At 35.4% G+C, this 27,997-nt stretch overlaps 4 protein-coding genes and 1 non-coding gene across 6 annotated transcripts; 3 read left to right on the forward strand and 2 right to left on the reverse strand.

Moving 5' to 3' along the window:
- Nucleotides 1–1,410: 1,410 nt before the first annotated feature.
- On the reverse strand, nucleotides 1,411–1,484 carry TRNAT-AGU. Its single transcript has one exon. It is a non-coding gene; the product is annotated as a tRNA-Thr (tRNA).
- Nucleotides 1,485–3,259: 1,775 nt separating this feature from the next.
- Nucleotides 3,260–9,712, forward strand: LOC107027248 (cellulose synthase-like protein D3). 2 transcript variants are annotated; one of them, XM_015228429.2, is made up of 4 exons: nucleotides 3,260–3,473; nucleotides 4,932–5,824; nucleotides 6,787–7,594; nucleotides 7,732–9,712. In XM_015228429.2, exons 2-4 carry the CDS (start codon nucleotides 4,968–4,970, stop codon nucleotides 9,478–9,480), a joined length of 3,414 nt encoding a protein of 1,137 aa, XP_015083915.1. In that variant the 5' UTR covers nucleotides 3,260–3,473; nucleotides 4,932–4,967; the 3' UTR covers nucleotides 9,481–9,712. The 2 variants fall into 2 exon arrangements, with proteins under 2 accessions (XP_015083915.1, XP_015083914.1); XM_015228428.2 differs by lacking the exon at nucleotides 3,260–3,473 and adding an exon at nucleotides 4,086–4,307.
- A 1,110-nt stretch (nucleotides 9,713–10,822) lies between these two features.
- Nucleotides 10,823–22,488, reverse strand: LOC107026628 (bZIP transcription factor 16-like). Its single transcript, XM_015227669.2, has 13 exons — nucleotides 22,084–22,488; nucleotides 20,885–20,997; nucleotides 20,579–20,635; nucleotides 20,409–20,483; nucleotides 19,097–19,186; nucleotides 18,945–19,004; nucleotides 18,676–18,845; nucleotides 17,263–17,317; nucleotides 14,820–14,856; nucleotides 14,451–14,728; nucleotides 13,618–13,695; nucleotides 13,418–13,543; nucleotides 10,823–11,318 (listed from the first exon to the last, which is right to left on the reverse strand). The coding sequence occupies exons 2-13, from the start codon at nucleotides 20,957–20,959 to the stop codon at nucleotides 11,214–11,216; spliced, it is 1,206 nt and encodes a 401-aa protein (XP_015083155.1). The 5' UTR covers nucleotides 20,960–20,997; nucleotides 22,084–22,488; the 3' UTR covers nucleotides 10,823–11,213.
- On the forward strand, nucleotides 11,325–13,411 carry LOC107026629. The gene has a single exon (XM_015227670.2). The coding sequence runs from the start codon at nucleotides 11,860–11,862 to the stop codon at nucleotides 12,592–12,594; it is 735 nt and encodes a 244-aa protein (XP_015083156.1). The 5' UTR covers nucleotides 11,325–11,859; the 3' UTR covers nucleotides 12,595–13,411.
- A 1,011-nt stretch (nucleotides 22,489–23,499) lies between the features above and the next one.
- LOC107028964 lies at nucleotides 23,500–27,728 on the forward strand. Its single transcript, XM_015230221.2, has 2 exons — nucleotides 23,500–26,499; nucleotides 27,173–27,728. Exon 1 carries the CDS (start codon nucleotides 23,637–23,639, stop codon nucleotides 26,430–26,432), a length of 2,796 nt encoding a protein of 931 aa, XP_015085707.1. The 5' UTR covers nucleotides 23,500–23,636; the 3' UTR covers nucleotides 26,433–26,499; nucleotides 27,173–27,728.
- The last annotated feature ends 269 nt before the right edge of the window (nucleotides 27,729–27,997 follow it).

The following is a 27,997-nucleotide window of genomic DNA, read 5'->3' on the forward strand; positions in this document are numbered from 1 at the left end:
AAAAACCCTTGATACATAGGAAATCATATGATACACATCTAGTTCATGTGTCAAAGCATATGTATTATATGATACACATCTAGTTACATTGAAAATCAACGAAGGCATTATACATTAGTTTAAGAAACAAAATCAACTAGATACATTAAATATGAAATCATATGTATTATAAAGGATGAACTACAAAAATAGAAAAAAAAATCAACAATTGATCTGTTGAAAGCAAAAAGAAACAAATGACCAAGAAATCCCCCTACACTTTTATCTTTGCTCTATACCAACTTCTGTATCTTTGTCTCACTGTCAACAATGAAAAATGATTTCATCAGCAAAAGAGGATCCCTGGAAACAATGGTGTTGCAAGAAAAAAGATAAGAATATACGAATTGATGATGGATTAATAATAAAAAGATGCTGGGTTCAAACGATTACAGATTAGGAAGAAATAGACGATGATGGATTAAGAATAAAAATAAGAAAAGAATAAAATATGTTGGGTTAAGATGAATGAAGATGATTAAGGAAAAAAAAAGAACTGAAACTTGATGGAGTAAGAACAAAACGGTAGAAGTTAATGGAAGTTGTCCTGCTTCCTGAAATTTTTACTTTTTTAAATTTCAAATTTTTTGAATTTTGAAATTCAAAATTTCAAAATTTGGTCTTTTATTTAAAATTAATTAAATTTAATAATTCAAAATCAAAAAGCTGATTAAAAGGTTGAGTGTTTAAATGGATAAAATTTAAAATTCAAAAACTGATTTAAGAGGTTGAGTGTTTTAATGGAGAAAAAATAGGCATTAAAATGGATAAATGTGTATTATAGGAGAGAGAATGTAATGTATCTAAAAAGTTACACTAAAATAAAAAAAAGGGAATTATGTAATATTTAAAAAAAAGTAGGGAAAATTAGAGAATATAAAAATTAAAGTTGTGTATTTAAGTTATTTTTCCTTATTTTTTTGGGAATAATATATAAATATTGAGCACTATAAATGATTGAAAAGAAGCTATAAGGTCAATTACAAATAATACTAATTTAAAATATTTTCTTTTTTGTAATTCACTAGAAAGTTAGCATTATACTCAACATAAGTATTAAACAAAATATGTATTGATCTGATAATAATTAAGAACAATAAATGTGAATTCGATAAGAATTTTATTATTTATATAAAAAGAATCAACTTAAATATTGAATGAGGTCAAGGCAATATCGAACTCTAATTGTAACGGCATTGAAAAAAATATGATCATGAAATTGTTTCTTTTTTAATCTTATTTATATAATAATTTTGAAAGAGATTATAAAACATATTTTAATAGTTTATTTGATTAGATTTTTGTAAAGTTAAAATTACTTATTACTTTTTAAAAACAAGTTTTTATATCAAATACTCACAATTTATTTTTTGCTCTTGTTGAGAGTCGAACTCAAGACCTCCCGCTTACTAAACGGGTGCTCTAACCAACTGAGCTACAAGAGCTTTGATACTGATTTTTCAATAAATTACTTTTTCACAGTGTTGGATCATTAAATCATACTTTAGGTGAAAATTGTATTCAATTCGTAACCTGAAAATTTAAATTATTATTTTTCGATGCTTTTCCATTGATATTCATGCTCATATACTCGGAGATGGGCTGAGACTAGGGCCGCATATCGGTCGATTCGATTTTGAAGTTTATCGGGTTGACTTATTGGTTATCGATTTTTAAAGATGCTAAACTGTTATAGAACCATTGATATTAGCTTATCGGTTATTGGTGTGTCGATTTTCGATCGTTATCGGTTTAATCGTTAAGATTTGACCAAAAAAAATAATTTAAAATTCACTTAGAAACAAGGTGACTAACCAAATAAAGCATGCACATGAGTTCACAAGTTACATCTTGCTCAAAAGTAAACACTTTTGCGTTTTAGAATAACCAAGTGTTTGAGATAACCAAAAAATAAAAGTAGGAAATCAAACTCTAAGTTGAGTACTTTATATACAAAATGATATAACTATAATTATTTAACTGTTAATCCGCTAAAAAAACTTCAAACCGTGAAGAATCGATGACTCGACAACAAAAGAAAATCAAAACTGCTAAACTTATAATCCAATAACTTTTTTATCGATTTGAATTATCGATTTCAATTCGATTTTAATAAACACCCATAACTAAGACAGATCCAAAATTAAAAGTCTATGAATTTCCACATTAATTTCCAAAGTGAAGTATATAATTTTAACAATTGAATTCACACAGTTATTAAGTTGTCATAAAGGGTTGTTTTTACGTGTGGGACTATTGATAATATTATTTTGTTGCTCAATTCATTTACATTTATGGATTGACCAACCCTTTGGATTAGATAGTTTAAATCTTTTATTCTTAATTATAAATTTTTAAGTTCGAGTATTAATTATAATTTTTGTAAACATTATTTGAATTTGATCGAATTCGAATATAAATATTAAATATCAAATAAAAAATAAATAATTAAACACATTAATGGATTGAATGTACATATTGACTCCTTAAATTACTTCAATTGGTGCATTCATGAATTATGCATGAGTTTGGGCTTTGCAATAACTATATATGTTCAGGTACAAACATGGATTTGAAATTTAAAATTTTGATAAATGCAATTAAAAAATTTGTAGTAATAAACTCATTTCATTTTTAAAATAATTAGTTGAGACTATAATATTTATTAAAATATTAATTGATAAATTTGTGTCTCGTATTGTGAATACTGAATCAAATAAGTTTAATATCAACATTAACATAATTTTAAGACACATATTTAATAAAATACTAACAAAGTAATAATGTACTTGTTGTAATTTTATAAATGAAGACTTAGTTTTAATTTATTTATTTTTTAATAACTTAAACATTTTAAATTAATTTTTTTAATTATTATTTTATTTTCAATTTGCTAATTGTTCTCCACATCTCCATGAACCAGTTGTAAAGATTGTGAAATATCTTATGACCCCCTAAATTCCCATTAATTACTTTTAGAACCCCAGAACTTCCTCTTTTTCTCTCTGTACCCCCTTACCCCCCCCCCCACCAAAAAAAAAAAAATTAAAAAAAAATGGTGTTCTTTCTTCCTCCCCCAAATTCAGCAAGAAAGTAAAAGCTTCATATGAACATCTTTAATAGCCATTAAAGTTCACATTTTCTTCATAAATTGCCTAATAAAATCTTAATAATAAATACATGCACAGTAAGTAAAAAAAATATACCATTTCCTATTTTCTTGAAATTCTTAAGCAACCAAAAAAGGAAAATGTTTTTTTCATGTCCTAAAAAAAATAGACTCATTTATTCACTCTGTTACTTTATATACTGTGTTCTTTTTCGGGTGTCATAAGCATAACTTGCTGCTATTTGGTCAAAAATCGAGTCTTTAAATATTTTTATTGATAAAGTTTGAATCTTTCTCATGTGGGGTTCTTATTTTCAATTTTGAGGTTGGTAACTGTTAAATAAAGCACTTTTTTTTTTCTTCTTACTGATATACCATGTCAAAAATTGTGTCTTTAAATATTTACTTTGTAAAGTTTGAATCTTTCTCATTTGGGGTTCTTTTTTTTTTTTTTCAATCTGAGGTTGGTTAACTGTTAAATAAAGAACTTATTTTTTTGTCTATTGATAATACCAATTACCAAGTCTTAAAAAAGACTCAATTTTTGTCAATGTTTGAGACTTGAGAAGAAACATTGAAAGAGAAAGAGAGAGGAAAATGGTTTAAGGGTGTTAGTTGTTAAATTTTGTTGTAACATTTTGATGGGACCCCATGAAAACTTTTCTTAATATTATATTGTTTTGTTTTAGTTTCTGCTCTGTTACTATTTTTTGTACTTTCGTTATGTGGACCTTCCCTAGACTATACTTTGTGGAATTAAAGTGGATTTCTTGTTGTTGTAATTTGTAATGTTTGTATACATGTATCTTTGTGCTGCTGCATGTTGTTGAGAATCTTGAATTTTTTTAATTAGTAGTTGCCTTGAATGTTTCTTACAGGCCTTTTGGTAGGTAGATTATTTAGTATTATAAGTATATTTGTAAGATTTTGTTAGAATTGTTTATATAGTTTTTGGACAAGGAGTGGAGGTCCATATCTCTCCACTTATGCATGTCAAAATATAGTTTAGATATATTATCAATTGATTTGTATTGGAAGAACCATTTGAATGTCTATTTGAACTGCTATCTTCCTTTGAAAAACCTTTGTCCTTTCTTGGATATGGTGTAAGAAACTCTTGATCCTTTGTTCTTGCTGTGTACCTCATCAAGGCTAATAGGTACTTTTCCCTGTGTGATTCTGGTTGTACTTTATACTTTCCGTTTTGTGTTTTGGATGTATGTTGCTCGAACTCTTTAAAAATACTGACGGATACGTGTCGGAGTCACCAAAAGTAGTGCATCTTTTGGAAGATCCGTCACGTACATAACAACATTTTTCGAGAGTCCGAGCAACATAAATGGATAAAAGGTGCAATCTTAAATGAATTGAAAAGGTAGTATGCCTTGGAAATTAAGGAAGTGGAAGAGGGTTGTGTCATATTTTTACTTTTCGCTATGCGGAGGCCAGTGCACTAAGCTCCCGCTATGAGCGGTGTCAAACCACAATGGTCTATTGTACGCGGCCTTACCCTGCTCGAACCAGGACCGCATGGCAACAACTTTACTTGTTATACTAAGGCTTCCCTGCAATTTTACTTTTCACTGTTCTAATGACCTGCAAATGATATTTTGGTTGTTTCCAACTCTTCTTCTTTGTTGTTTCAAAATGGAAGTGTTAGTTATGCATACTTATAGCTAGCTGAGATCTTGAGACATGAGCCTTTCAGATGTTGTATTAATTGTGTATACTTTCCATCTAGATAAAAGTTTTTGTTTTTTTCATTGTCCTTTTGCATTTTCAGGTTCTGGTGAGATCTTGTTGCTCAATATTTAGCTAAATGGCTGGAAGATCCTTCAAACCTTCAGACCCGCAACAAGGTAAGCCTCCGGGTGTGACCTTTGCAAGGAGGACTTCGTCTGGTCGCTATGTCAACTTGTCTAGGGACTCCCTGGATAGTGAGATCAGTGCTTTAGAGTTTGCGAACTACACGGTGCATATGCCTCCGACACCTGATAATCAACCTTTTGATCCTTCCATTTCACAGAGGGTTGAAGAGCAATATGTGTCGAATTCCTTGTTTAGTGGTGGATATAACAGTGCTACTCGTGCACATTTGATGGATAAGGTGATTGATTCGGAAGCCAATCATCCTCAGATGGCTGGTACTAAAGGGTCTTCTTGTGCTATACAAGGTTGTGATGGAAAGGTCATGAGTGATGGTAGGGGTGATGATATCCTTCCTTGCGAATGTGATTTCAAAATTTGTCGGGATTGCTATATTGATGCAGTCAAAATCGGAGATGGGATGTGTCCCGGTTGTAAAGAGCCATACAAGAACACTGATTTAGCTGAGAATGATGTGGATCCCTCCAGACAACCTTTGTCATTGCATTCAAATGTTGGGATGTCTAAAAATGAAAGGATGTTGTCGTTGATGCGATCAGCTAATAAGTCGGCCTTAATAAGGAGCGAGTCAGGGTTGATGAGGAGTCAAACAGGAGATTTTGATCATAATAGATGGTTATTTGAGACTAAAGGAACATATGGATATGGGAATGCTATATGGCCAAAGGATGAAGTATTTGGAAATGACGAAGATGATAACATGGGTGAGCATTCTGAACTTCTCAACAAGCCTTGGAGGCCACTTACGCGTAAGCTGCAGATACCTGCTGCAGTACTCAGCCCATACCGGTAATTTCTTGTTCCAAGTAGTATCAACGACTATTTTTTGTCTTCTCTGGTGCATTTAATTTAAGCACGGGTACAATCAGACCTCTCTATAACAACATTTCACTATAAATGCCATTTTTTTAAGTGGAAAGAGAGGGGTTTGACTGACTATATTGGACGAATAATATTAAGTCTGATTGCATAGTGCCTTAACCGTCTTATTTGTTTGTCTCTGCCCCTAATGTTTCACCATTCACTCAGGCAGTGAAGCTAAATCAGTTTTGAGTACCAATATTTCCTTTCACGAAAAACAAATGTAAAAACAATCATATAATATATCCTTACTGCAAATTCTTCTATTATACTTTGATCATTCTAGAATAACTTATAGGGGACATATCTTTTACCTTGGCAAATTATGCTTAATGTGTTTTTCGTAGTCCAAATTTGATATCACCATCTAATGACATTATGCATCAATGCCATTTTTAGTGTGTTGCAAAATTTAGTTTTATAAGGCTTAGCGTGCAACCGTGGAGTGGAGTCAGAATTTTCACTAGGAGAATTCAAAATATAAAGAAGTATCCCACGAAGAAAGCAAGCAGATTTAACAGCTAGTATATATACAAAAAATAGTTGACCTTGTACATACAGTGTGATTTCCTGGCGAACGGGGCTAGGGTTAACCCCTTTGCTTCCCCAGCTCCCCCCATTAGCATGTTTGGCAGACAAGATCCAGCTATTCTGCCTTTGCCGTCTACATTCAAATACTCCTATGCTCTAGGTTGATTGTCCAATGCTTAATGGTCTGTTATCAGGTCGGAGATCGTTGACCGAAATTGTAGGACTGAACGAGTTCGATGTTCAATCTGTCCATGGTGCTTATATCTCAAAATATACATTCATAGTAGTATCATTTTTTTTTTGGTTTGTTATTTTCAAGATGTTTGAGAAACTGTCATGACATATCTTTCATTTTACAGGCTTTTGATTTTAGTTCGTGTCGTTGTACTTGGATTATTTCTTCAATGGAGGATCAGCCACCCCAACAATGATGCTATATGGCTGTGGTATATGTCCATAGTCTGTGAGATTTGGTTTGCAATTTCATGGCTGCTTGATCAGCTTCCAAAGTTATGTCCAGTCAATCGTGCTACCGATCTTACTGTCTTGAAAGAAAAGTTTGAAACTCCGACCTCAACCAATCCCACTGGAAAGTCTGATCTTCCAGGAATGGATATATTTGTTTCTACAGCAGATCCAGAGAAAGAGCCACCACTCGTTACAGCAAACACAATACTATCTATTCTTGCTGCTGATTACCCTGTTGAAAAACTTTCTTGCTATGTGTCTGATGATGGAGGTGCTCTTTTGACTTTTGAAGCAATGGCAGAAGCTGCAAGTTTTGCCAACATTTGGGTCCCATTTTGTCGTAAACATGATATTGAACCGAGGAACCCGGATAGTTACTTCAGCTTGAAGAAAGATCCTTACAAGAACAAAGTACGTCAAGATTTCGTCAAGGATCGTAGACGTGTGAAGCGCGAATATGATGAATTTAAGGTTCGAACCAATGGCCTTACTGATTCTATTCGCCGGCGTTCTGATGCCTACAATGCTAGAGAGGAAATTAAGGCTTTGAAGCTTCAGAGAGAGAGAGCTGGAGATGAACCTTTGGAACCTATCAAGATAACTAAGGCCACTTGGATGGCTGATGGAACTCACTGGCCCGGAACTTGGATGGTAGCTTCTCCCGAGCACTCTCGGGGTGATCATGCAGGAATCATACAGGTATCGACCATGCTTGTTCGTAGCATTTAACTGCATCCACAGGCGGAGCTAGGATTTTTAGTTTATATTTTTTTATATACTCCCTCCATTTCAATTATTAGATTGCTTTTACATTTTGGTTTCCTTATGAACTGTAGGTGATGTTAAAACCTCCAAGTGATGAAGCTTTGCATGGTGCGACAGCTGATAGCAGTATGATTGATTTTACGGAAGTTGATATTCGGCTCCCCATGCTGGTGTATGTTTCTCGTGAGAAGCGTCCTGGCTATGATCACAACAAGAAGGCTGGAGCTATGAATGCGTTGGTTCGAGCATCAGCTGTCATGTCCAATGGCCCTTTCATTCTAAACCTTGACTGTGATCACTACATCTACAACTCAGAGGCAATAAGGGAGGGCATGTGTTTTATGATGGACCGGGGTGGGGATCGTCTTTGTTATGTACAGTTCCCTCAGCGGTTTGAGGGGATTGATCCCAATGATCGGTATGCAAATCACAATACTGTTTTCTTTGATGTGAATATGCGTGCACTGGACGGACTTCAAGGTCCTTTTTATGTTGGCACCGGTTGCCTCTTCCGCCGGACTGCTCTGTATGGTTTTGATCCCCCAAGAGCAAAGGACCGCCACCCTGATTGCTGCAGTTGTTGTTTTGGGAGGGATAAGAGTAAGGCCATTGTTGCTGACGAAACAAGGGGACTTAGAATGGGAGACATTGATGATGAGGATATGGATCTTGCTTTGTTTCCTAAAAGATTTGGGAACTCTAGAGTCCTCATTGATTCAATCCCAGTGGCTGAATTCCAAGGTAGACCGCTAGCTGATCACCCTTCTGTAAAGTATGGACGACCTCCCGGTGCACTAACTATTCCAAGAGAACTTCTCGATGCTTCCACTGTTGCTGAAGCAGTCAGTGTCATTTCGTGTTGGTACGAAGACAAAACTGAATGGGGCAATCGAGTTGGATGGATTTACGGATCTGTTACTGAAGATGTGGTAACAGGATACAGGATGCATAATAGAGGTTGGAAATCGATATACTGTGTGACAAAAAGAGATGCATTCCGTGGCACTGCACCAATCAATCTCACTGACAGGCTTCACCAAGTCCTACGATGGGCTACTGGTTCCGTTGAGATCTTCTTCTCACGCAATAACGCCTTTCTTGCTAGTCCAAAGATGAAAATTTTACAACGGATTGCTTACCTCAACGTTGGCATCTACCCGTTCACTTCAATATTCCTGATTGTCTACTGCTTCCTCCCAGCACTCTCACTTTTCTCCGGTCAATTCATTGTTCAGAGCCTGAACGTCACATTTCTCGTGTACCTCCTTGTCATCTCATTAACTCTCTGCATTCTAGCTTTGCTCGAGATCAAGTGGTCTGGCATTGCTTTGGAAGATTGGTGGCGTAATGAGCAGTTTTGGTTAATCGGAGGCACGAGTGCACATCTTGCAGCTGTGTTTCAAGGTCTACTAAAAGTGGTTGCTGGCATTGAGATTTCATTCACTCTGACATCAAAATCATCCGGTGATGAAAATGACGATGAATTTGCTGATCTCTACGTCATCAAATGGACATCATTGATGATTCCTCCTATAACAATCATGATGGTTAACTTAGTCGCGATAGCAGTTGGCTTCAGCAGGACTATATACAGCACAATACCACAATGGAGCCGTCTGTTAGGAGGCGTTTTCTTCAGCTTTTGGGTGTTGGCTCATCTCTATCCTTTCGCGAAAGGACTTATGGGACGAAGAGGAAGAACACCAACCATCGTGTTCGTGTGGTCCGGGCTCATTGCCATTACCATTTCCCTCCTTTGGGTTGCAATTAACCCCCCTGCAGGTAACACTGAAATTGGAGGTTCATTTCAGTTCCCTTGACAACTTTTCTATACTGGCATACAACTTTCATCGAATACGGCTTTCTGCAGAATTCCATATGTATCTATACAATTTAGACTTATTCCACAATCAACTCAAAATTATTCTTTTAGTTATCTTTTCTTGATTTCTATTCTTTGATGATGTGTGGAGAAAAGTGGACAAAGGGAATTGATTGTTGTGTAATCACAACCTCAAAAATTACAGTAGTGAAATTGATTCTTTTTAATTATCCTTTGTATACTTTTATTTTAGTTTATTTGAAGTTTTTCGAATCAAACGTGAAATGTGAAATGCTTGCTATGGAAATACAGGGAGAGGGTCAAAGTAAACAAACTTGAGCATCATATGTCATTCGATGGTACTTGGCGGAGCTAGAATTTTCAATTAGGGGTTCAAAATCTAAAATAATAGACACATGAAGTAGCCGAAGGATGTTCGACATCTACTATATATACCTAAAAAAACTATTTTAATCATGTATTAGACAATATAATTTTTCGTCAAAGGGGATTTGGATGGACCCCCTAACTGTAAGGTGGCTCCGCATCCTTCCATCCTATTCTATGTAATACTTTTTAAATTTTAAGATTCAAACAAATCTATCTTTGACTATAATTTTTTCATAGATCTTTCAAATATTTTGAATTGTCAATTATCGTGACTTATAGTACTTTTTACTTAGTTTATAAATATATAAATTTATCTTTAAAAAATTAAAGATTTCACGCGTAAATTTCCAATCAAACTTAAATTATTTGACTCTAAAAAAAAACGAAAAGTATTATATAAATTGGGAGGGAGTAATAAATGTCATTAACAACATTTGACCAAACAGCTAGAATAAATTGCAAATATGTTGCCAAATACAAAATTGTTGAGTGGAAAATGTTGTCATTAAGACAATGAACTATTTTAGTCAAATCATTTGAATGTTGCCATTTTAAACTAATGAAATGCGTAATTAAAATTTTTTGACCAAATTAATAGCACTTGAAAACTGCCATATAAGTCTATTAATTATGATATTAATTCTTTTAATCATTCGTTCTAATAACAATTTTGTGTCCTACGTGCAACCTATCACGTACAACACATGTACTTACTAGAGTTAATTTTATACAAATTTATATCTACTTATATACGCCTAAAGTTAGAAGGCATAAATGTCAACTAAAACTAAATCAAAAAAACATATTTATGTATTATGTCAATACCACGAACGGTTTTAAATACAAACAAAAAGTCTGCATTTCTTCATTTAAGCTCATATCATCAAACATCATGCTAAATACATTGTATCAATACTTGTTAATATTGTTGTACCTAATGACAGAATGAATTCAAACTCAACCAAAATCCACAATAATCATATAAACATCTATGAAATGTAGCAAAATAAACTTTCTTCACTCCTGTCACCTTACTCAATATTAGTAAAAATACAGATCTGAGAAATTTTTTTAGAACACCTCCCTGCTGGATACAAAATAATGCGACGATCACATTCTCTACATATCATCCAGGTTTCTCGACCATAAAAGATTGGCCCGACAGAGAAACGATGGACTACGTTAGGCATATTACAGATCCTGATACTAAAAAAAGGTGAGCTTTTCGCGAATTATAAACTACCTTAATATGCAAATTAAACCTTTTCTTATACAAAGTTTGTTAGGTTAAACTCCTAATCATCAATCCACATTAATGCAGCTGGTACTTCATTGACGACCCTACTGGGACTCGGTTTGTGAAGAATGTTGGGCATTTTTGCCTGGAAGATGGTCGTCTCGACCAGTTCTTGGATCATCTTTCCCAGGAACTTCCCCAAGTCTCTCCTGCAAAATCAAATCCGACGACTCATAGCATTAGAAAAGAATCCTATAACAACTAGGCCTCAATATCAAACAAGTTGGTGTTAGGCTAAATGAATCTTTACTGGCCAAGTCGCTCCATTTAAGCTCATCCCCGTCTGATATATTATAAATTCTCATTCTTTTCTATACTCGTAATGCTATTTTATAAAAAAACAAGACAGAAAGAATAGAAGTTGGAAAAAGGAAAAACAAACTTCAACAATTAAAGGGTGATAAGACACAGAACTTCTTAAAGAATTTCAGAGACTCCCCAGGTTTGGTTTCGTAATACTAAGCTCCTTTTAGTTTACAATATTACATTTTGCTCCCTTGTTTCAATTTCCTTGTAATAATTCTTAACTTGTCCATAATAAATGTAAAAGTATTGTGCTTGACCAGTTTGCCTTTTTTAAATAAACCTTCCCTTCAATTAATTTTTGAACATCTTTTTCTTCTTTTCTTAAATTCGTTTAGAATAAATAACGTAAAGGTTATCTCTGAGTTGCTGCTGCTTCATTCAACAATGAATGGATACTATTCACTTGAATACAACACTGATGCGATCCCTTCTAATGATACCATCCACTGTCATACTCATTGGTGCAGAACGCAAGTTGCATCCTTCAACGAATATATTCCAATGTCTCAATCAGGAGTAATAGGGATCTTTAGTAGGGTGTTTAATGTTCATGTACCAGACAACATGAGTTATCGTCTTTCAGACAGTGGAATTATCGTAGCCAACACTTACTGTCGCCAATGTGGAAAGATGATAGGGTGGAAATTTATTACAGTCCAAGAACCGGACATGTATGTTAGAGAAGGACAATTCTGTATGAGACTGGACAAGCTTACTTTTTCGAATCATATACCGTTGCTTCGTTCAATTGAGGAACAAATTTTCCAAGCTAATGAGGGAAATGCTGATCAACATGGGGACTCTACTGATCAAGATGGAGACTCTACTGATCAAGGTGGAGACATAGCTGATCAAGACGCTACTGATCAAGATGGAGACATAGCTGATCAAGACGCTACTGATCAAGATGGAGACCCAGCTGATCAAGATTTAGCCACTGATGAGCAAAATGCTGATCAAGATGGAGACGCTAATGAACAGGTTCCTAAAGAACAAGAAGTGGGCGCTAATGAGCAAAATGTTAATCAAGATGGAGGCGCTAATGAGCAAAATTCTGATCAACATGTACGAGGTAATCAACAGAATCATGATCAAGACGGAGGTGCTCCAATGAACTGAATGAAGATGTAGAGCAACTAGGTGATGGACAAACTAATGAAGACATTGATACTCTGCTTATACAAAATGCTATAATTCATATTGTCTGATATTCTATTTTGAGATTGCACTACATATTATTACTTCAGGTTGGAACAAACCAATTTGAGACTACCGTTCTGTATATCTCTGCCTTAAAACGCCTAAAAGCTAATACAAATCATGTATGAGTCCTGTTTGGCATGACTTCAACAAAAGAATCCTGAATTCAACAAAAGAATCCTGAGTTCTTATATATATAAAAAGAAAACATAAAGGCAACTATTGTGGTATTTTAAACAGAGAAGGACTGGAAATGGGAGATGAGTAGAAAATTGATCAAAATCATGATGGGCAGCTATCATAGAAGTATCAAAACTAATATCCCTCAGAGTCAAATACATGACGGAAGTTTTATGCACAAACGGATTTCACTCATTTCTTATATTTTTATTTCTGTGATATACCTGATGTTGTTTATGGAAGAGATGTATAGGGAAAGACAACACATTCATGCAGGATCAATTGAACTGGAAGATGGTTTGATTGTAACCATTGAGGCCTCATAAGCATGACATACAATGTCATGTAGTCAGTCAAGGAATCATCAACATCCACTCGAATATCCCATGATTTCAAGGAAAAACACAAAACCAATAGCAACAGGAACAAACAACCTTTGTAATTTTAGTTTAGCACAAGGAAGGAAAACAAAATATTGTAAACTACAAGGAAGGCTAGTTTATGCAGTCAAACCTTGAGGGAGGTCTTTAAAATTATCCTTTTTAAGGGTAGAGGATAATACCTTAAGAGATGCATTCTGAGCAAGAAGATGCTCGTACTCACTCCTGATGCGATTCACTTCAGCTCTAAGAGAGGCATTTTCTTCCTTCAAAACTTCAGCACGCTGTGCAAGTTCATCACACTCTGCCTGGTTCCCAAAGACAAAGTGGAGTCAGGGTTGATCAACATTAACAAAGGAAACCACTGAAGGATAATTTATACCTGCTTTCTTAACCTAGATCGACGAGCAGATTCCCTGTTAGACTGCTTTCTTTTCTGCCTCTTAAGCTCCCTTTCATCCTGAACTCGATTGAAAAGAAAAGATCATCAATGACAATGCACTAAAACATCCAGAAAGAGAAGAAACACAAAGTTAAAAGAGATACATCCTCATTTGGAAAGGAAGAAAAACATTAGTTTGACAGAAATGACATCAGAAAAATCAGATGATCTGCTAATATGTGCAGCCCCCCTTTCAAAATATACAAAACTGGTAGGTGCTCAGCACTATGTGTACAGCAAAGGTTACACCTCATTAGAAGCCTATTTACTCTGCAACTTAGACAAAAAATGGAATTTTGATGCTGGGATCTTAGGTGGAAACATGTAATTATTTAGTAGATAGTACTAAGACTTGTTTTTGTTCAGCATATAATGAGGGAAGCAAAATACGTAATAGAATTCATGGAAATCTTGGCCCTGGTTATCTCTTCCAACTCTGTATCCTAACTCAGTACAAACAATCCCAGGCAAATATGTCTGTATTAACATTAAGGCATAAATAATAACAAAATAAATACAGTGCAAACAAAATGATCACAGAAGTTTGCCTTGATGCCTATATTGAACATTAAGTCCATTCTTCTCTCATGTAACCAGAACGCATGCTCTTTACATGTGTTTTATTTGGCTGTACATCACAGAATATTTACATATGTCAATTCAGCTACAAGATACTTGTTGTCACAATTCAATGTCCAGAATCTGATACACCAAGTGCTAAATCACAATAATGAATAAAATTTTTTTAACAAATGGAGACACCAAAAGGATACCTGAATCCACATCTGTGATTGGACGCTATCTCGTGATCCAGCAGTAACCAACCCTCCAGCAACTGAAACAGGTACCTTTCCATGCATTGCAGGAATAGACGATGAAGTGGCAGCACCCCAGTAATCCATACCAATATTCAAGTTGGTAGTTGGACCAGGAATACCTCCAGCACCAGCAGCTGACACGATAGCCATAGTTTGGTTAATCATCGAATGAGGAGTACCAGTCCCTCCATTCTGGGAACCATGTGCAGCATTGCCATTTTGAGATGTGTCAGCTGTAGCAAAGACAACATAGTACTTTTCCGTCAACTATATTCATTGCCAAAATAGTAACCAGATATTGAAAGCAAATTCACATCACCAGACCTGAATCCTGCCTGCCTCCTGAATTCATTGGTGACTCCTAAACAAAATCAAGACGACAAATAATCAGATGTAGTACAGTGTTACCAAAGGCGAAAAGCACAAAAAAGCTCTAAGGTCGATGGGGGCTTTAAGCGCAAAGCTCAAATAAAGAGTGGGTTTTAATGAAAAAGGTGCAAAGGGAGAAAATAATACAAATATAAATGTTTAGTCCAAGGCTAATAATTATAAACATGAATGAATGAAAAATATATGACCAAAAAAATTGAAAAAATCTATGGTTAAGTGAAATATCAATTATTTAGTTTCACTTCTTCATAAAAGGCTCATTGGCAAGGAAAAACTTGTCTTAGAACCTTGATGACGACACTGAAGCACACATAAAGCGAGACGAAGCGCTCAACACGTTTTGAGCCTCGCTTCAGGGCTTAAGCGCGCTTAAAGTGCGCCTTTGGTAACACTGATGTAGTATACATAGAGAGGCATTTTTCTTTTCAATCCTGTTTTCTTTCCATTGGAATTAGAATCCGTCATCAACCACACACTAATTAAATTGACTGAGGATACATTCTCCCCCTGAAAAATAGAATAGCTCAGCTAATACCCTGGTATTTTATCTTCATTGAAATTAATTGCAATCAGGCACAGATTACAGCTTTAATTAAGTTCCTCTCTCCTACCTTCTCTTCCCAGTCCACTCATATTGGTATTTTATACCCTTTGAAACTAAAGTACAACAACTATTACTAAACTTAGGCATTCTTGGGCTGTGGACTGTGGTTGGGGAGAAGTGATAGGGGTTGGCTGGGATTTTGGATTTTCAGGAGTGTGTGTTTTTAAAGTTCACTTTAGCTTCTTTTATTTTTCAAAATTATCTAATAAAACAAATAACGGGCTGATAAAAGAACTAAAATACTAATACAATAAAAGAAGGATTCATATCATTATAAATACAGAGATATTAGAATTTTTCCTCACTCATAAGTTCTAATTCTTTTCGAAAACAATCAAGACAATTACCACCTTCTTAAGAGATATTTGTCGCTCTAATTAATAGATTGGTACTTCGATCTTCGTCTCACTAATCTAATATGATTCCATCTTTGAGAAGATAACCATAGTTAATTAGATTATAGCTGAAAATTTAGCTTCTTTCATTTCTCTCTGTGAAGATTTTGGTGCTTATTATAAGATTGTATCCTTCTCGTGCTCACATATTTTGATGAGTTCAATTATATGTCTCAATCAACTTTGAGTTTCAATTAACTCAAAAACCTAAGTTATTTCCCTTACTTATTTTTCACTACCTTCTATAGTGTGAAACATTCAACTTTAGATATATATGATATATCTGAACCAACTATGCCCTTCAACCGGAGACGCAAGAGGGATTCATACAACACACCATTAACTACGGTTTTGGATTTCTTTCCTTGGATATTTAGTGCATTTTAATTAATAGGAGCAGTTCAAATATTGAAAACATTATATTGTTTTTTTCTTTTTTGTGTTGACATTAATTAGAATTATGCACTTGGACATCTATTTGAGTAGTGCTTTTACCATATCGTATTATAAACTTTATGATATCTATATCAGCTTGTTTCGTCTTCTAACACTTCCAGCTTGTTTCGTCTTCTAACACTTCTTGTACAGAAATCTTAGCTCCAACTTAGCTTCATATGCATGGGGAAGCCTTCGTTGGTTTTCAACCAAAACAGGTCACTATTTACATCAGTCATATTACATGTGTGTTTATTGCATCTTTTTTTCCTTTTGACATCTATTATGTATTTCATTAAATTTCAATTTACTAGTGAAATTAGATTCCTTCCACAATTGTCCTATAAAACATGATGATGAGTTTATTTTTAGTCTATTTTCTCCTCTAACTGAACGATAAATAACTTAATGCTTTGGAAGAGAACACCAAAAGTATGTTGTGTTTGGCTTTGGTATCAACAGGATACCGCCCGCCTCCTACAGGTACTAGGTAACTCTGTCCTACCTACCTAGGTAACTTTGTCCACCAAGGCTAGGACATGGGATTTCAACCCGAGACCTCATGGTCCTTAACCACTTCATTGACCACTACGCCATACCCTTGGGTGTGATTTTGATATTTATTTGTAAGTTAAATAAATAAATATTTTAAACTATGTATTCTGTTAAAAGCTTATTCGTTTTAGATTAAATTTATAATAATTCTAATTTCTAGGGCAACACATGCGAGGCACGCGACGTAGAGACTAAATATGTATACATATACACACATGCACATAACTAGGACTTCATTGAAACTTGTATAAAGCACATACAAGCCTGAAGCCAATTCTTTACGATGGAAATTAATTTACAAATATTATACTTTCCATAAACAGGAAATAAGAACTACTCCCTATCGTATAATTATTGAAATAAACCAAACACATCATACAATACCCACATTTTGAGAATGAGCGTCACTTCCTTCACTTGACCCTTCACTCCCACTCTCGGCACTGCAAGTCCAACATTGGCAAAGGTCTTAAGCCTCATGAACTGATACAGGTGGTATTTAAGCTTGACAACTTTAAAAAATTTAAGCAGAAAGGCATTCTCACGTGAATAGAAAATATAATTATTAGTAACAACATAATTAAATATCTGATATTGTGAAATATTATTGTACTCAACCCAACCAATAAGCATATATTCCTGGACAGCAAATATCTTGCCCAGAAAAAGCTTAAAACATATTGGTGGACCATTAGGAAGGAAAAGAATCTGAGATGCTCTGAAGACAAGGATAGTCATAATCCAGTTGAGAAGTTTAAGATGAACACCCTTATTGTTATTTCATTTTTGGTATAAAGAAGAATTCCATTGCCTAAAGAATCTATCCTAGAGATTGAATCTATGCGAGTTGTAGAGGACAGCAATTTGTCAGTTTCCTCTTCTGTATAAATGGTTTTTGCACAGCCATTTTTGCACTCACATATAATCATCTCCAAAAATAAAAGATTAATCAAAACAGTATTTGTGTCTTGACCATAGATGGAAGGGCGTCGAAGGACATGGATTAAGGTAGAAGATTAGTAGGTAGCAGTATGTTGTCTTGCAGTCCGTTCACATTAGTTGTCATAGTATTGCTCAGGTAGGTATTTTTTGTTGTAGTTTTTTGTATTGTTTTTGTCACTATTTGTTGTTCTTGTACTTCTTTTTCCTGGACTGATTTTTCTTGAGCCGAGGTTCGATAGGAAACAACCTCAATACCCCTAAGGTAGGGTAAGGCCTGTGCACACTCGACCTTCCCTAGACCTCACTTTGTGAGACTACACTGGGTATGCTGTTGTTGTATCAAAACAGTATGTACCAGAAAACAGTGCATGAGGAGAAGATCTCTTCAACCCAAACAGAACCATACTCTTATCTAACAACTTGTTTATAACACTGTTTATCCCAAACAAATCTTAAGGCAGTCACGAAGTGCCAACAGTAAGCTAAACTAGGAAAAAAGGAGCATGACTTGCAAAGTTACAGTCATCAAAGGACTAGAATCCACTCAATAGGAAATGCAAACTGAGCTGGCCACACAAAACAAAGAAGTCTCATTTGGCTTGGTTAACATTATTCTATTTGTAGAAGCCACAGCAAGAAGTTGAGCTAATTATTTTTAGTTGAATCCCCGCACTCATATCAATACCTGGATTCATATCCCCAAATCTTAAAATTTAGATCCACACCCGTATCGTAACCCCGTACCCGAGTCCAAGCAGCTTAGCTTCATGTTCTGGAGTTCTTCCTCCAATTACAAACCAGTCACACCCACATCTTTCTTTATGATCACATGAAACATTCAGTTGAGAGAGCACAATACCTTTTAGAATAGACTCCATTTGCAGATGCTCCAGATGTCTTACCAGCTCCGTTATTCTTCCCAGTGATCATATTCAAACTACCCAAGCTTCCCCTAGATCTCTTAATCGGCAATTTTTCCTTTCCCTCAGATGACTTACCATCCACTTCAACATTACCAGAGTTGTTAACCTGCACAAGAAAAAATGAACCAAGCAGTATAAGAACAGGAAACTTAAACCATAGATTACATGAACAACGTTGTTTAGCACATTCAGCATAGATACGCACTGAAGCTTCAGCTACGCCATTTGGAGAAGGCATTGCAAAAGGACTGAAGGGGTAAGATCCCTGATCAATTAGGAAAATTTCCATTTCTGGTTAGCAAACTAAAAAATTAGATGCATAGAGTAAGACAGAGGACTCAAGCCACAAGATTATACCGGAGCAATAGATGGATGAGCATATATACCACCATGGGGATACATTGCAACATATGGATGTGGTGGAGTACCATAGGGTGGCATAAATTGCTGAAATAACAGCCAGCAGAAATCGTTAAAGATAGATGAAAGCAACTTGTCAGAGTAGAATATTCGCAAGTAAAAGTAGAACCAAAAACTAGACCAAGGCAATATAGACCACAAAAAAAAATTACTAATTAGAAATAATTCTTAAACACAAAAACAATATTTTGGTACTATTATCCATATCAGAATTATCTGTACACTTAAACAAACCATGAAGATGAAGTTAAAAATAAATCAGCAACTTATCGTACAGAAATATGCTAAACTTATTCATCTAGATTTCAGAAGGAAAATTGAGAAACTTCACGAGGACTTGAAATGAAAGCCTCAATTGCTTTTGTTCTTAGTAATGCAATATTGCAGTCCGGAACAAATTTGTTTTCTTCTGTTAGTTAACCACATTAACATTTTAGAAACAGTGGAGACTACACAAAGAACCATTTGAGCGAGACTATACCAAGTCTCCTTGTTTTCTTGATAATTTGGGGCCAGGACACTGTACGAAAATCAAATTAATCTTTACTCTTATCACTAACGGGCAAGATGAAACCCCAAGAACAAATTACCTATGTTGCTCGAACTCTTCAAAAATGTTTTTGGGTGTGTGCCGGATCCTTCAAAAGTAGTGCATGTTTGAAGGATCCGAGATGGGTGCAACAACATTTCTAGAGAGTCCGAGCAACTCAACAAATTACCATATCATCAGAGATCATTATAAACTAATCACTGAAATATAATGAACTTAAATAATCTCTTTCTTACTTCAACTCTGGTGGATCAGGGGGTATATAATTGAAGCAAGAAGCATTTTACCTTATTTCAACTCTGGTGGATCAGGGGGTATCTAATTGAAGCAAGAAAACATCTTAATTCTTACCAAAAGAACCTACTTTACAACTTCAATTCATGGTATGAATTTCAGTAGTAGAAAAGTAGGCTTATCAAATAGACCTAAGGATGAGCTAACAAATAGAGATGCTTAAGTATGGAACTTGTTAAAAGACAAACATCTTTCAAGAAATTGCTATAGCTCAAGCTCATAAGTATAAAAAGTTATATCTTAGACAACTCTAAGTGCACCAAGTAAGTGTGATATCTTTGGTTACACACTTTTCAATAAGAAGCCATGATCATATTAGCCTTATATTAAGCTAACAGATCTGATTTTTAAGGGAAACTCAAACATCACGTGAATCAAAGCCACCCCATAGTGAAACTTGCATACCTGAACTCCCCACATATAAGGGTGTGCTTGAGGACTTGACGCCATAAACCCGTGAGGAGGCATAGGAGAATATGCCTGCATAATGATCATCAACGTCCTTTGATTACCAACAAGGAAAAATCAGTAAACGAGACAAAAGGCTGAGTATCTACGCTACAGAGAAACCAAACCTGAAAGCCAGACCAATCTTGATTAACTGGTCCAGCTGTAGTAGTAGAAGTTTGCTCCTAGATAGTATCAAGAAGAAAAACATATTAGTTGGTGGTAAGACTCAATCTACTCACATAAAAATACTTGTTTTTTTAAGAAAATGATTTCTGTTTTTGATACAAAGTCTCTTAACTGAACACCAAGTCAATGTCAAAAGTATGTGGAAATCGTTTATATATCTCAACCTGAGTCACCCACAGACGTCTATCAAATTAACGAGCTACCCATTCAACACAGTATTCTCTCTAAGCACCAACAACAGTTACCTGTGAATTGGGGGGCTTTGACTCTTTTGCTTCCTTCGCCTCTTTTGAGGATTTATCCATCTCACTGCTACCCATGGCTCAACTGTACTACTTCAAAAGTTCCTCAAACCATTCTGTCATGCACATACACCCATATAAATCAAGAATCGGTTTCAATCACTTTCTAATTAACAAAAATTCTACACATGAAATTATAAAAAGTAACGAAATAGACCAATAGCACCACAGATAACGGCTCTATAAAGTTGCCAAACATCGCGAGATAATTGGACTTAATCAGCAGCATTCACCAACCCCAATACTCCATGCAAACAAAACGCCTATTAGCTTATTACTATCTCCCAATTTTCAAATGAAAATTGAATAAAAAAAGCATAAAGTTCAAGTCCACATCCCACATACAGAATTTATAATCAATCAATCACAACTACACCTCAATCCCAATCCTCTGACCCATTGGTATCCATTTCGAATACTGGAAAGTGCTCCATCAATGTTGATTTGATTTCACATAGGCAAAGCAAGAAGGTTGCAGTAAGTTCACAACCAACGTAAATATAATGCTTCTGATGAATCCACATACAATATTATACAAACAAGACAAAGCGACCCAAAATACCCGGTAACAAATTCAACAAAAAAAAGAAGCTAAAACACACTGAAATTAAATTAATGGTGAATTTAGTTACCAAGAAAATTATACAAAACCAATGTAAATATAGTCCTTTTGATAATGAATCCACATGCAAAATTATGCGAACAAGAACAAAAAGCGACACAAAACACCCATTATAACAACTTCAATAGATATCGAGTTCATATCTGAACCATCCGGTGTGCTAGTTTCCTACTTGAATTATTACTAACTACTTACCAAAACACTTCTCAACTATCATTTGTTCTCATTTCCTACCTACGAACACAATGGTGATATTCAAGTAGGAAAATGTATTTTTGATAAATAGTTGGTGATAATTCATGTAGAGAACTCGCAGCCTGATAGTAAAATGCATGAAACTCCAAAAAAGTGATACTTTAAGTACGTTCTTCGCCATTAAATCTAAAATAATTAGTGAATTTAGCTACAGAATTCCGTAAACAACAAAAAGAATCGACCCAAAACACCCATTAACAAATTCAACAACAAAAATAAGCTAAAAACGCAACAGAAATTAAAATAATGACAGGATTCAGCTTACCATGAAAAATTATACAGACTGGTGAATCTGAAGAACTGGGTCGGCTCAACTGCTATAAAACTACAATTACAGTCAACCACAGCTTAAAATTTAGTACCCAGCTATCTGGTATACCTCAAAATTAGCAAAAAACAATCAAAGATTGAATTTTTCACGATAAATTAGGTATAAAAACGACAAGAAATATCTCCAAAAATTGAAAAAAAAATTAAAACAGGGATTTGTTTGTGAAATTGTCGATGTTGCTCTTCCGATGATTTGCAAGAACAGAAAGAGAAGAAGAAATTGTGAATATTTTCGATTTGCTTTGTGTTTTTGCTGATTGTTTTCGTAGACTAATTTCAACGGTTCAGATTTGTCTTATAAAAAGAATAGGTGGACTAATTTTTTTAACAACACAATTAGCATTGTTGGGATGGTGGTTAGTAAAATGTTGAAAGACTAATTTGAATATATTTATCATACATTTTTATTTAGTATTTGGTGTATGTATTATAATTCGATTAATTTTAAATGGCGTATTATAAAGTCTATTTTTGAATAAGATATTTTTTTATATTTATACCTATGATTACTTGTATATATGTTCGACATTGTTTTTTTTATCATTTGTCTTGTTTTTTCTTTATTGTTATTTTTTCTTTTCGTTATTATTTCAATTTATTTTATTTGAGTCAATAATTTTTTGAAAAACATCTGTACTTTCAAAAGATAGAAATAATATTCGTGTGCAGTTTATTTTTATAAAATTCATTTTATGAGATTTCAACGAATATATTGTTGTTGTTATTGTTATTGTACACATGGTGCATTCCATACGAAACAATATATTTTCTTTTTAAAAAATCTTTTAAACTATTTGTTAGGTTTCAATTATTTAAGTTATTGGAATCAGTATTTGCTTTATGCAATTTTTTCTATGTTCATATTAAACTAATGAATACTTTGACATATATATTCTACTCAACTAAAATTAGCTATCATATTTTCTTATCTCAATTTATCACATAATTATAATAAAAATTATCTGATTCGGTATAAATAAAAATCGTTATCATTTTAAAAAAAAAGTTATGTTTTCTTCTTTGTATAGCAACAACGTAGCTGTGTACGTTTCACTAGGAATAATCTACATTTTTCCTTGTATGAACTCTAATTTGTAAGATCGCTAAGAAATTATAAAAATTTAATGAAATTCTAACTTTTTAATAATCTATTATACAATAGAAAAGTTCATATTATGTTAAAAATTCAATGAAATCATCATCACTTCTAAAGATATTTAATGATCTTACAAAAGAATGAAATGACACGTGCTCACTTAAAGCGAATCGATCGATCAGTAGCTTTTTAATTGAGCTGGACTAGAGGAGAAAAAGCATGCACAGAAAAACTAATGACACTTAATAAGCATATTTCAAGACTTTAGGGACCAAACTTCATTTAATCCAATTTTGTGGGGGGTGGGAATATAATAACTTTGCTTTCTTTCTTCTCTCATTTTCTTCCCTCTCCGGTCTCCGATCACCACCAATTGCTCCGACGACGAAAAAATGGGCGCCGACGAAGAGAAATCACTAACCAAAGCCGAATCCGGAGACCAACCGGAAGCTTTACGACTCAAAGTTCTAGCCGAGCAGAAATACAACTCCGGCAACCTCAAATCAGCTCTCAAGTACGCCAAGCGAGCCCACAGTCTCCACCCCGCTGTAGACGGCGTTTCTGAAATGCTCACCGCTTTTAAAATCCTCCATACAGGCACCGTTCCGGCGGAAACCCCAGTTGCTCCCACCGCCGGAGATGCAGCAACTACCACAACTTCAACTCTGCCTGACTACTATAGTATCCTGCAAATAGAGCGATTCTCACACATCAATACTATCAAAAAGCAGTACAGGAAGCTGGCGTTAACTCTTCACCCTGATAAGAATCCTTTTGCGGCATCTGAGGAGGCTTTTAAGCTTGTTGGCGAAGCGTTTAGGGTCTTGTCGGATAAGATTAGGAGGAAGGAATATGATGTGAAGCTTAGAGTTGCTATGCAGTCAGCTGTTATGGCTGAGGAGGGTGAAACGACGACGTTTTGGACGGCGTGTTCGACTTGTCGATTGTTGCATCAGTTTGAAAAGAAGTATTTAGGGCATAATTTGATGTGCCCAAGTTGTAAAGAAACTTTTGAGGCAACTGAAGTTTCAGAAAATGGTGACAATGAAGAGGGATGTAAAGGTTTGATGGAAACAAGAGGGAGTGCCAGGACTAAGGCTAGGAAAAGTGTGAGCTTTGGTTCTTCAAGAAGTAGTGAGTTAGGGAGGAAGAGGAATGTGGCGAGTGTTGCGGAGGTTAATAAGAGGCCAAATGGAAAAATGACAAGAAATGATGATGCAACTGGTGTTGGAACTGAGGTGGATATGGAAGGAGATGTTGAGAGCGACGATGGTTTGATTAAGGAGTTGAGATCAAAGACTAATGGTAAGGTGAGAAGTGTAGGTGAAGGGGAAGATACAATGACATTAGCTGAGATGCAGTTGTTAGTGAAGAAGAAGGTGAATAAGGAAAAGATCCCAGTAAAAGATAAGGGGGAAATAAGTGAGAAAAGTAAGGAGATGGATTTGATAGAAAAGGAAGATGATGTGGAGATGGAGATGCTGATTGCAAGGGTGAGAGAGAAAAGGATGAGGCGTGCGACATTAAAGGGAGATGGTACGGAAGATGGAGGAAGAAGAATGGATTTAAGTAGCAACAGGGGTGGTAAAAGGTTAAGGCAGGATGAATCGGAGATAATGGCAGAGAATGGGAAGGAAGAGAACAAGAAGGCAAGAGCTCTTAGTTTAACAGAAAAGGATAGAGAAAAAAGAAAAGAAATGACTTCGAGTTTGACAGAAGAGGAAGATGAAGATGAACTGGAGATGGAGACGCTGATTGCGAGGGTGAGAGACAAAAGGATGAGGCGCGAGGCATTAAAGGGGGATAGTTTGGAGAATGGAGGAAGAAGAAGGTATAATTTAAGTAGCAACAAGGGTGGTAAAGGGTTGAGGCAGGATGATTCAGCGAGAATGGTGGAGAATGAGAAGGTGACAACACTTGCTTTAAAGGATAAGGATAGAGAAAAAAGAAAGGAACTGACTTCGAGTTTGACAGAAGATGAAGATGAAGATGAAGGTGAAGGTGAAGATGAAAATGATGAAGGTGAAGATGAAGAAGATAAAGATGAAGATGAAGATGAAGATGAAGTGGAGATGGAGACACTGATGGCAAGGGTGAGAGAGAAAAGGATGAGGCGTGCGGCGTTAAAGGGAGATGGTTTGCAGGATGGAGGAAGAAGAGGGGATTTAAGTAGCAAGAGGTGTGGTAAAGGGTCAAGGCAGGATGATTCGGAGATAATGGCGGATAATGAGAAGACAGTGAGGTTAAATTTAATGGAAAAGGAAAGTGAGGAAAGAAAGGAGACATCTTTGAGCTTAATAGAAGAGGAAGACGAAGTGGAGATGGAGTCACCAATCGCAAGAGTGAGAGAGAAGAGGATAAGACGCGGGTTGCTAAAGGCAGATGGTTTAGAAGATGGAGAGAGAAGAAGGAATTCAAGGATCAAAAAGGGTACTTTGTCAAAAAGTAGCAAGAAGGATAAAGGGTCTAGGCTAGATGATTTGGAGAAGGCAGAGGAAAGTTTTGATCTTTATAATTTTGACAAGGATAGAGTAGAGAGGAGTTTCAAGAAAGGACATGTATGGGCTGTTTATGATGATGATGGAATGCCAAGGGATTATGCTTTGATTGATGATGTTATTTCTGCTCATCCCTTTGAGGTGAGATTGAATTGGTTGGAATTTCAAAATAATAGTGATGAGGCACTACTGCATTGGGGGAAAAAAGGTTTTCATATTTCTTGTGGGAAGTTTAAAGTTTCTCGGCAGGCTTTGCTTAAATCATTGAAGAAGTTTTCACATGTTGTTGATAGTGAAAGAGCAGCAAGAGAGTTGTATAGGATTTACCCCTTGAAAGGTTCAATATGGGCATTGTTTAAAGAGAATGCTTTAGGTGCTGGCAGCAGTTCTCTAATGGAGGATAACCAATGTTATGATATTGTTATATCGTTGAGTAGTTACACTGACTTACATGGTGTGAGTATCGCATATCTTGAAAGAGTTGATGGTTTCAGGACTATTTTCAAGAGGAGAGAGGTAGGGGCTCATGCTGTTAAGTTGTTAGGAAAGGATGAGCTTAGGTTGTTTTCGCATCGGATCCCTGCAAGGAAGCTATCTGATGAAGAAGCCTCAAACATCTCCAAGAACTGTTGGGAACTCGATCACGCTTCATTGCCTCGTGAGTTGCTAGCTATTAACAGAAGGAGTTAAAGAGTATGTGAATCAGATGGAAATGGACTTCTTGAACTGAGCTATTACCTATTGAGCACCCATTTAGGTAAATATGGTTTGCATTGAGCATGATGTTCGTTTAAATTTATCTGTTGTCAGAAAGTACTTTGCCCAATTACCAAATTGAATCTGGTTTCTTTGCCATCCTTGTTTTAGAACAATCAATGATGCGAAAACATCAGATCAACGTGGCTATTTTTGGTGTTTATCACACTTCCACATATGCACTACCTTGTCGAGCGGTTGATAAAAGAGATTGTTATAATTAAATTACTGAGGAAATTATTGAGCTCATTGCTTTTTATGATTATCATTGTTCTTGATTTCAAGCCTTTTCCTGGTTATAGATTGCTATCTATGCTTAATAATTGAATTGGAGTCCCTTCCTTCTTTGAGTAGCTCTTCTATTTAGAGCACTTTGGATAGATGTCTGAAACACAATGAGGCTATGAACCCCCAGAAGATAATTAGCTCTAGGCTGTTATCCCTAAATAATCATAATTATCGTTTTTTGGGTAAGGGGCGCACCCGTCTCTCTCTCCCTACGGGCACACTTAGTCCGAACCAAGCACATTAAATCATACAAGAAAGGTTTTTTTTTAGTAGTACATTTGCAAAGGAGTGTATTCCTTGTAAAAAACATTATTTTGCCGAGTCCTCTTGATATTCAAGACACTCTTTCCACCTTCATATTTAACTCCCTTTGATGTTAATTGTAGTTGGCAACAATGTCCGAGTTAAGTGTGTCAAAGTAGTCTGAGAAGTGTAAGATGCAGCACATCGAAGAAATCACCAGTGTCTCTAGACCAGCAGGAGGAGCAAGTGGCAGATCGATCCCAGGTAGTGAGGACAATTTCTTGGAAGACCTGATTTCTTCACCTTTTAATTTGTAGAGAGAGTTCATTTCCCCTCCCTGAATGTTAATTGTTATACAGTATCATCTTTATTTTTTATAGTTAAAAGGTGATTCTTATACAGGAGCATTTGTAACATTTAGTACATGTCTGCAGATTCAAGGTTGAATATAATATATACAATAAATTGTCCCCTATGTTGCAAAAGCAAGGTAGAGTTTCTTTTCCCTAGATGGAATCGTTACACAACTAGAAGCGGATTCAAGGTTTAAATTGACCGGTTCAACATTTCTGGTTCTTAGCACTCAACTGCATTGTACTTTCTGTAATTATGTGTTCAAAAATGGATGCTTGTTGATATGTTTACTAGTTGAGACACAGACACAGCTATGTTTGTGTCTAAGGTACTGACTTCAGTTGATCCCATTGAGTATATGTTGCATCTTCTGTATACAACAGTGTGGTTGCGCATTTGAACTAGCTGCATTGCCACAATGAATGTGTTCTCTTAAAATGTTATGATTTGATGAAGAGTTACGGAGTTGAGGGAGATTTGGTTTTGTAATCAAAATAAAGGAAATAACAACACTAATAAAATCGAAGTATAAGATAATGCTACTAACGTACTCTAATTCTAGCTCGACCTTCATGTTATCCTATCTAAGGTCATACTCTTAGTGAGTTAAAAAA

The sequence above is a fragment of the Solanum pennellii genome, chromosome 8, assembly GCF_001406875.1.
Source record: "Solanum pennellii chromosome 8, SPENNV200".
In the NCBI taxonomy this organism is placed as follows: Eukaryota; Viridiplantae; Streptophyta; class Magnoliopsida; order Solanales; family Solanaceae; genus Solanum; species Solanum pennellii.

Coding starts and splice junctions, on each gene's coding strand:
- LOC107026629 (XM_015227670.2), top strand. CDS start 11,860: ATGAATGGATACTATTCACTTGAATACAACACTGATGCGATCCCTTCT.
- LOC107027248 (XM_015228429.2), top strand. CDS start 4,968: ATGGCTGGAAGATCCTTCAAACCTTCAGACCCGCAACAAGGTAAGCCT. Junction 5,825..6,786: donor GCAGTACTCAGCCCATACCG/GTAATTTCTTGT, acceptor TTCATTTTACAG/GCTTTTGATTTTAGTTCGTG. Junction 7,595..7,731: donor ATCATGCAGGAATCATACAG/GTATCGACCATG, acceptor TATGAACTGTAG/GTGATGTTAAAACCTCCAAG.
- LOC107026628 (XM_015227669.2), bottom strand. CDS start 20,959: ATGGGTAGCAGTGAGATGGATAAATCCTCAAAAGAGGCGAAGGAAGCA. Junction 19,005..19,096: donor CTCATCCATCTATTGCTCCG/GTATAATCTTGT, acceptor CTAATTGATCAG/GGATCTTACCCCTTCAGTCC. Junction 14,729..14,819: donor AGGAGGCAGGCAGGATTCAG/GTCTGGTGATGT, acceptor TCTTTGCTACAG/CTGACACATCTCAAAATGGC.
- LOC107028964 (XM_015230221.2), top strand. CDS start 23,637: ATGGGCGCCGACGAAGAGAAATCACTAACCAAAGCCGAATCCGGAGAC.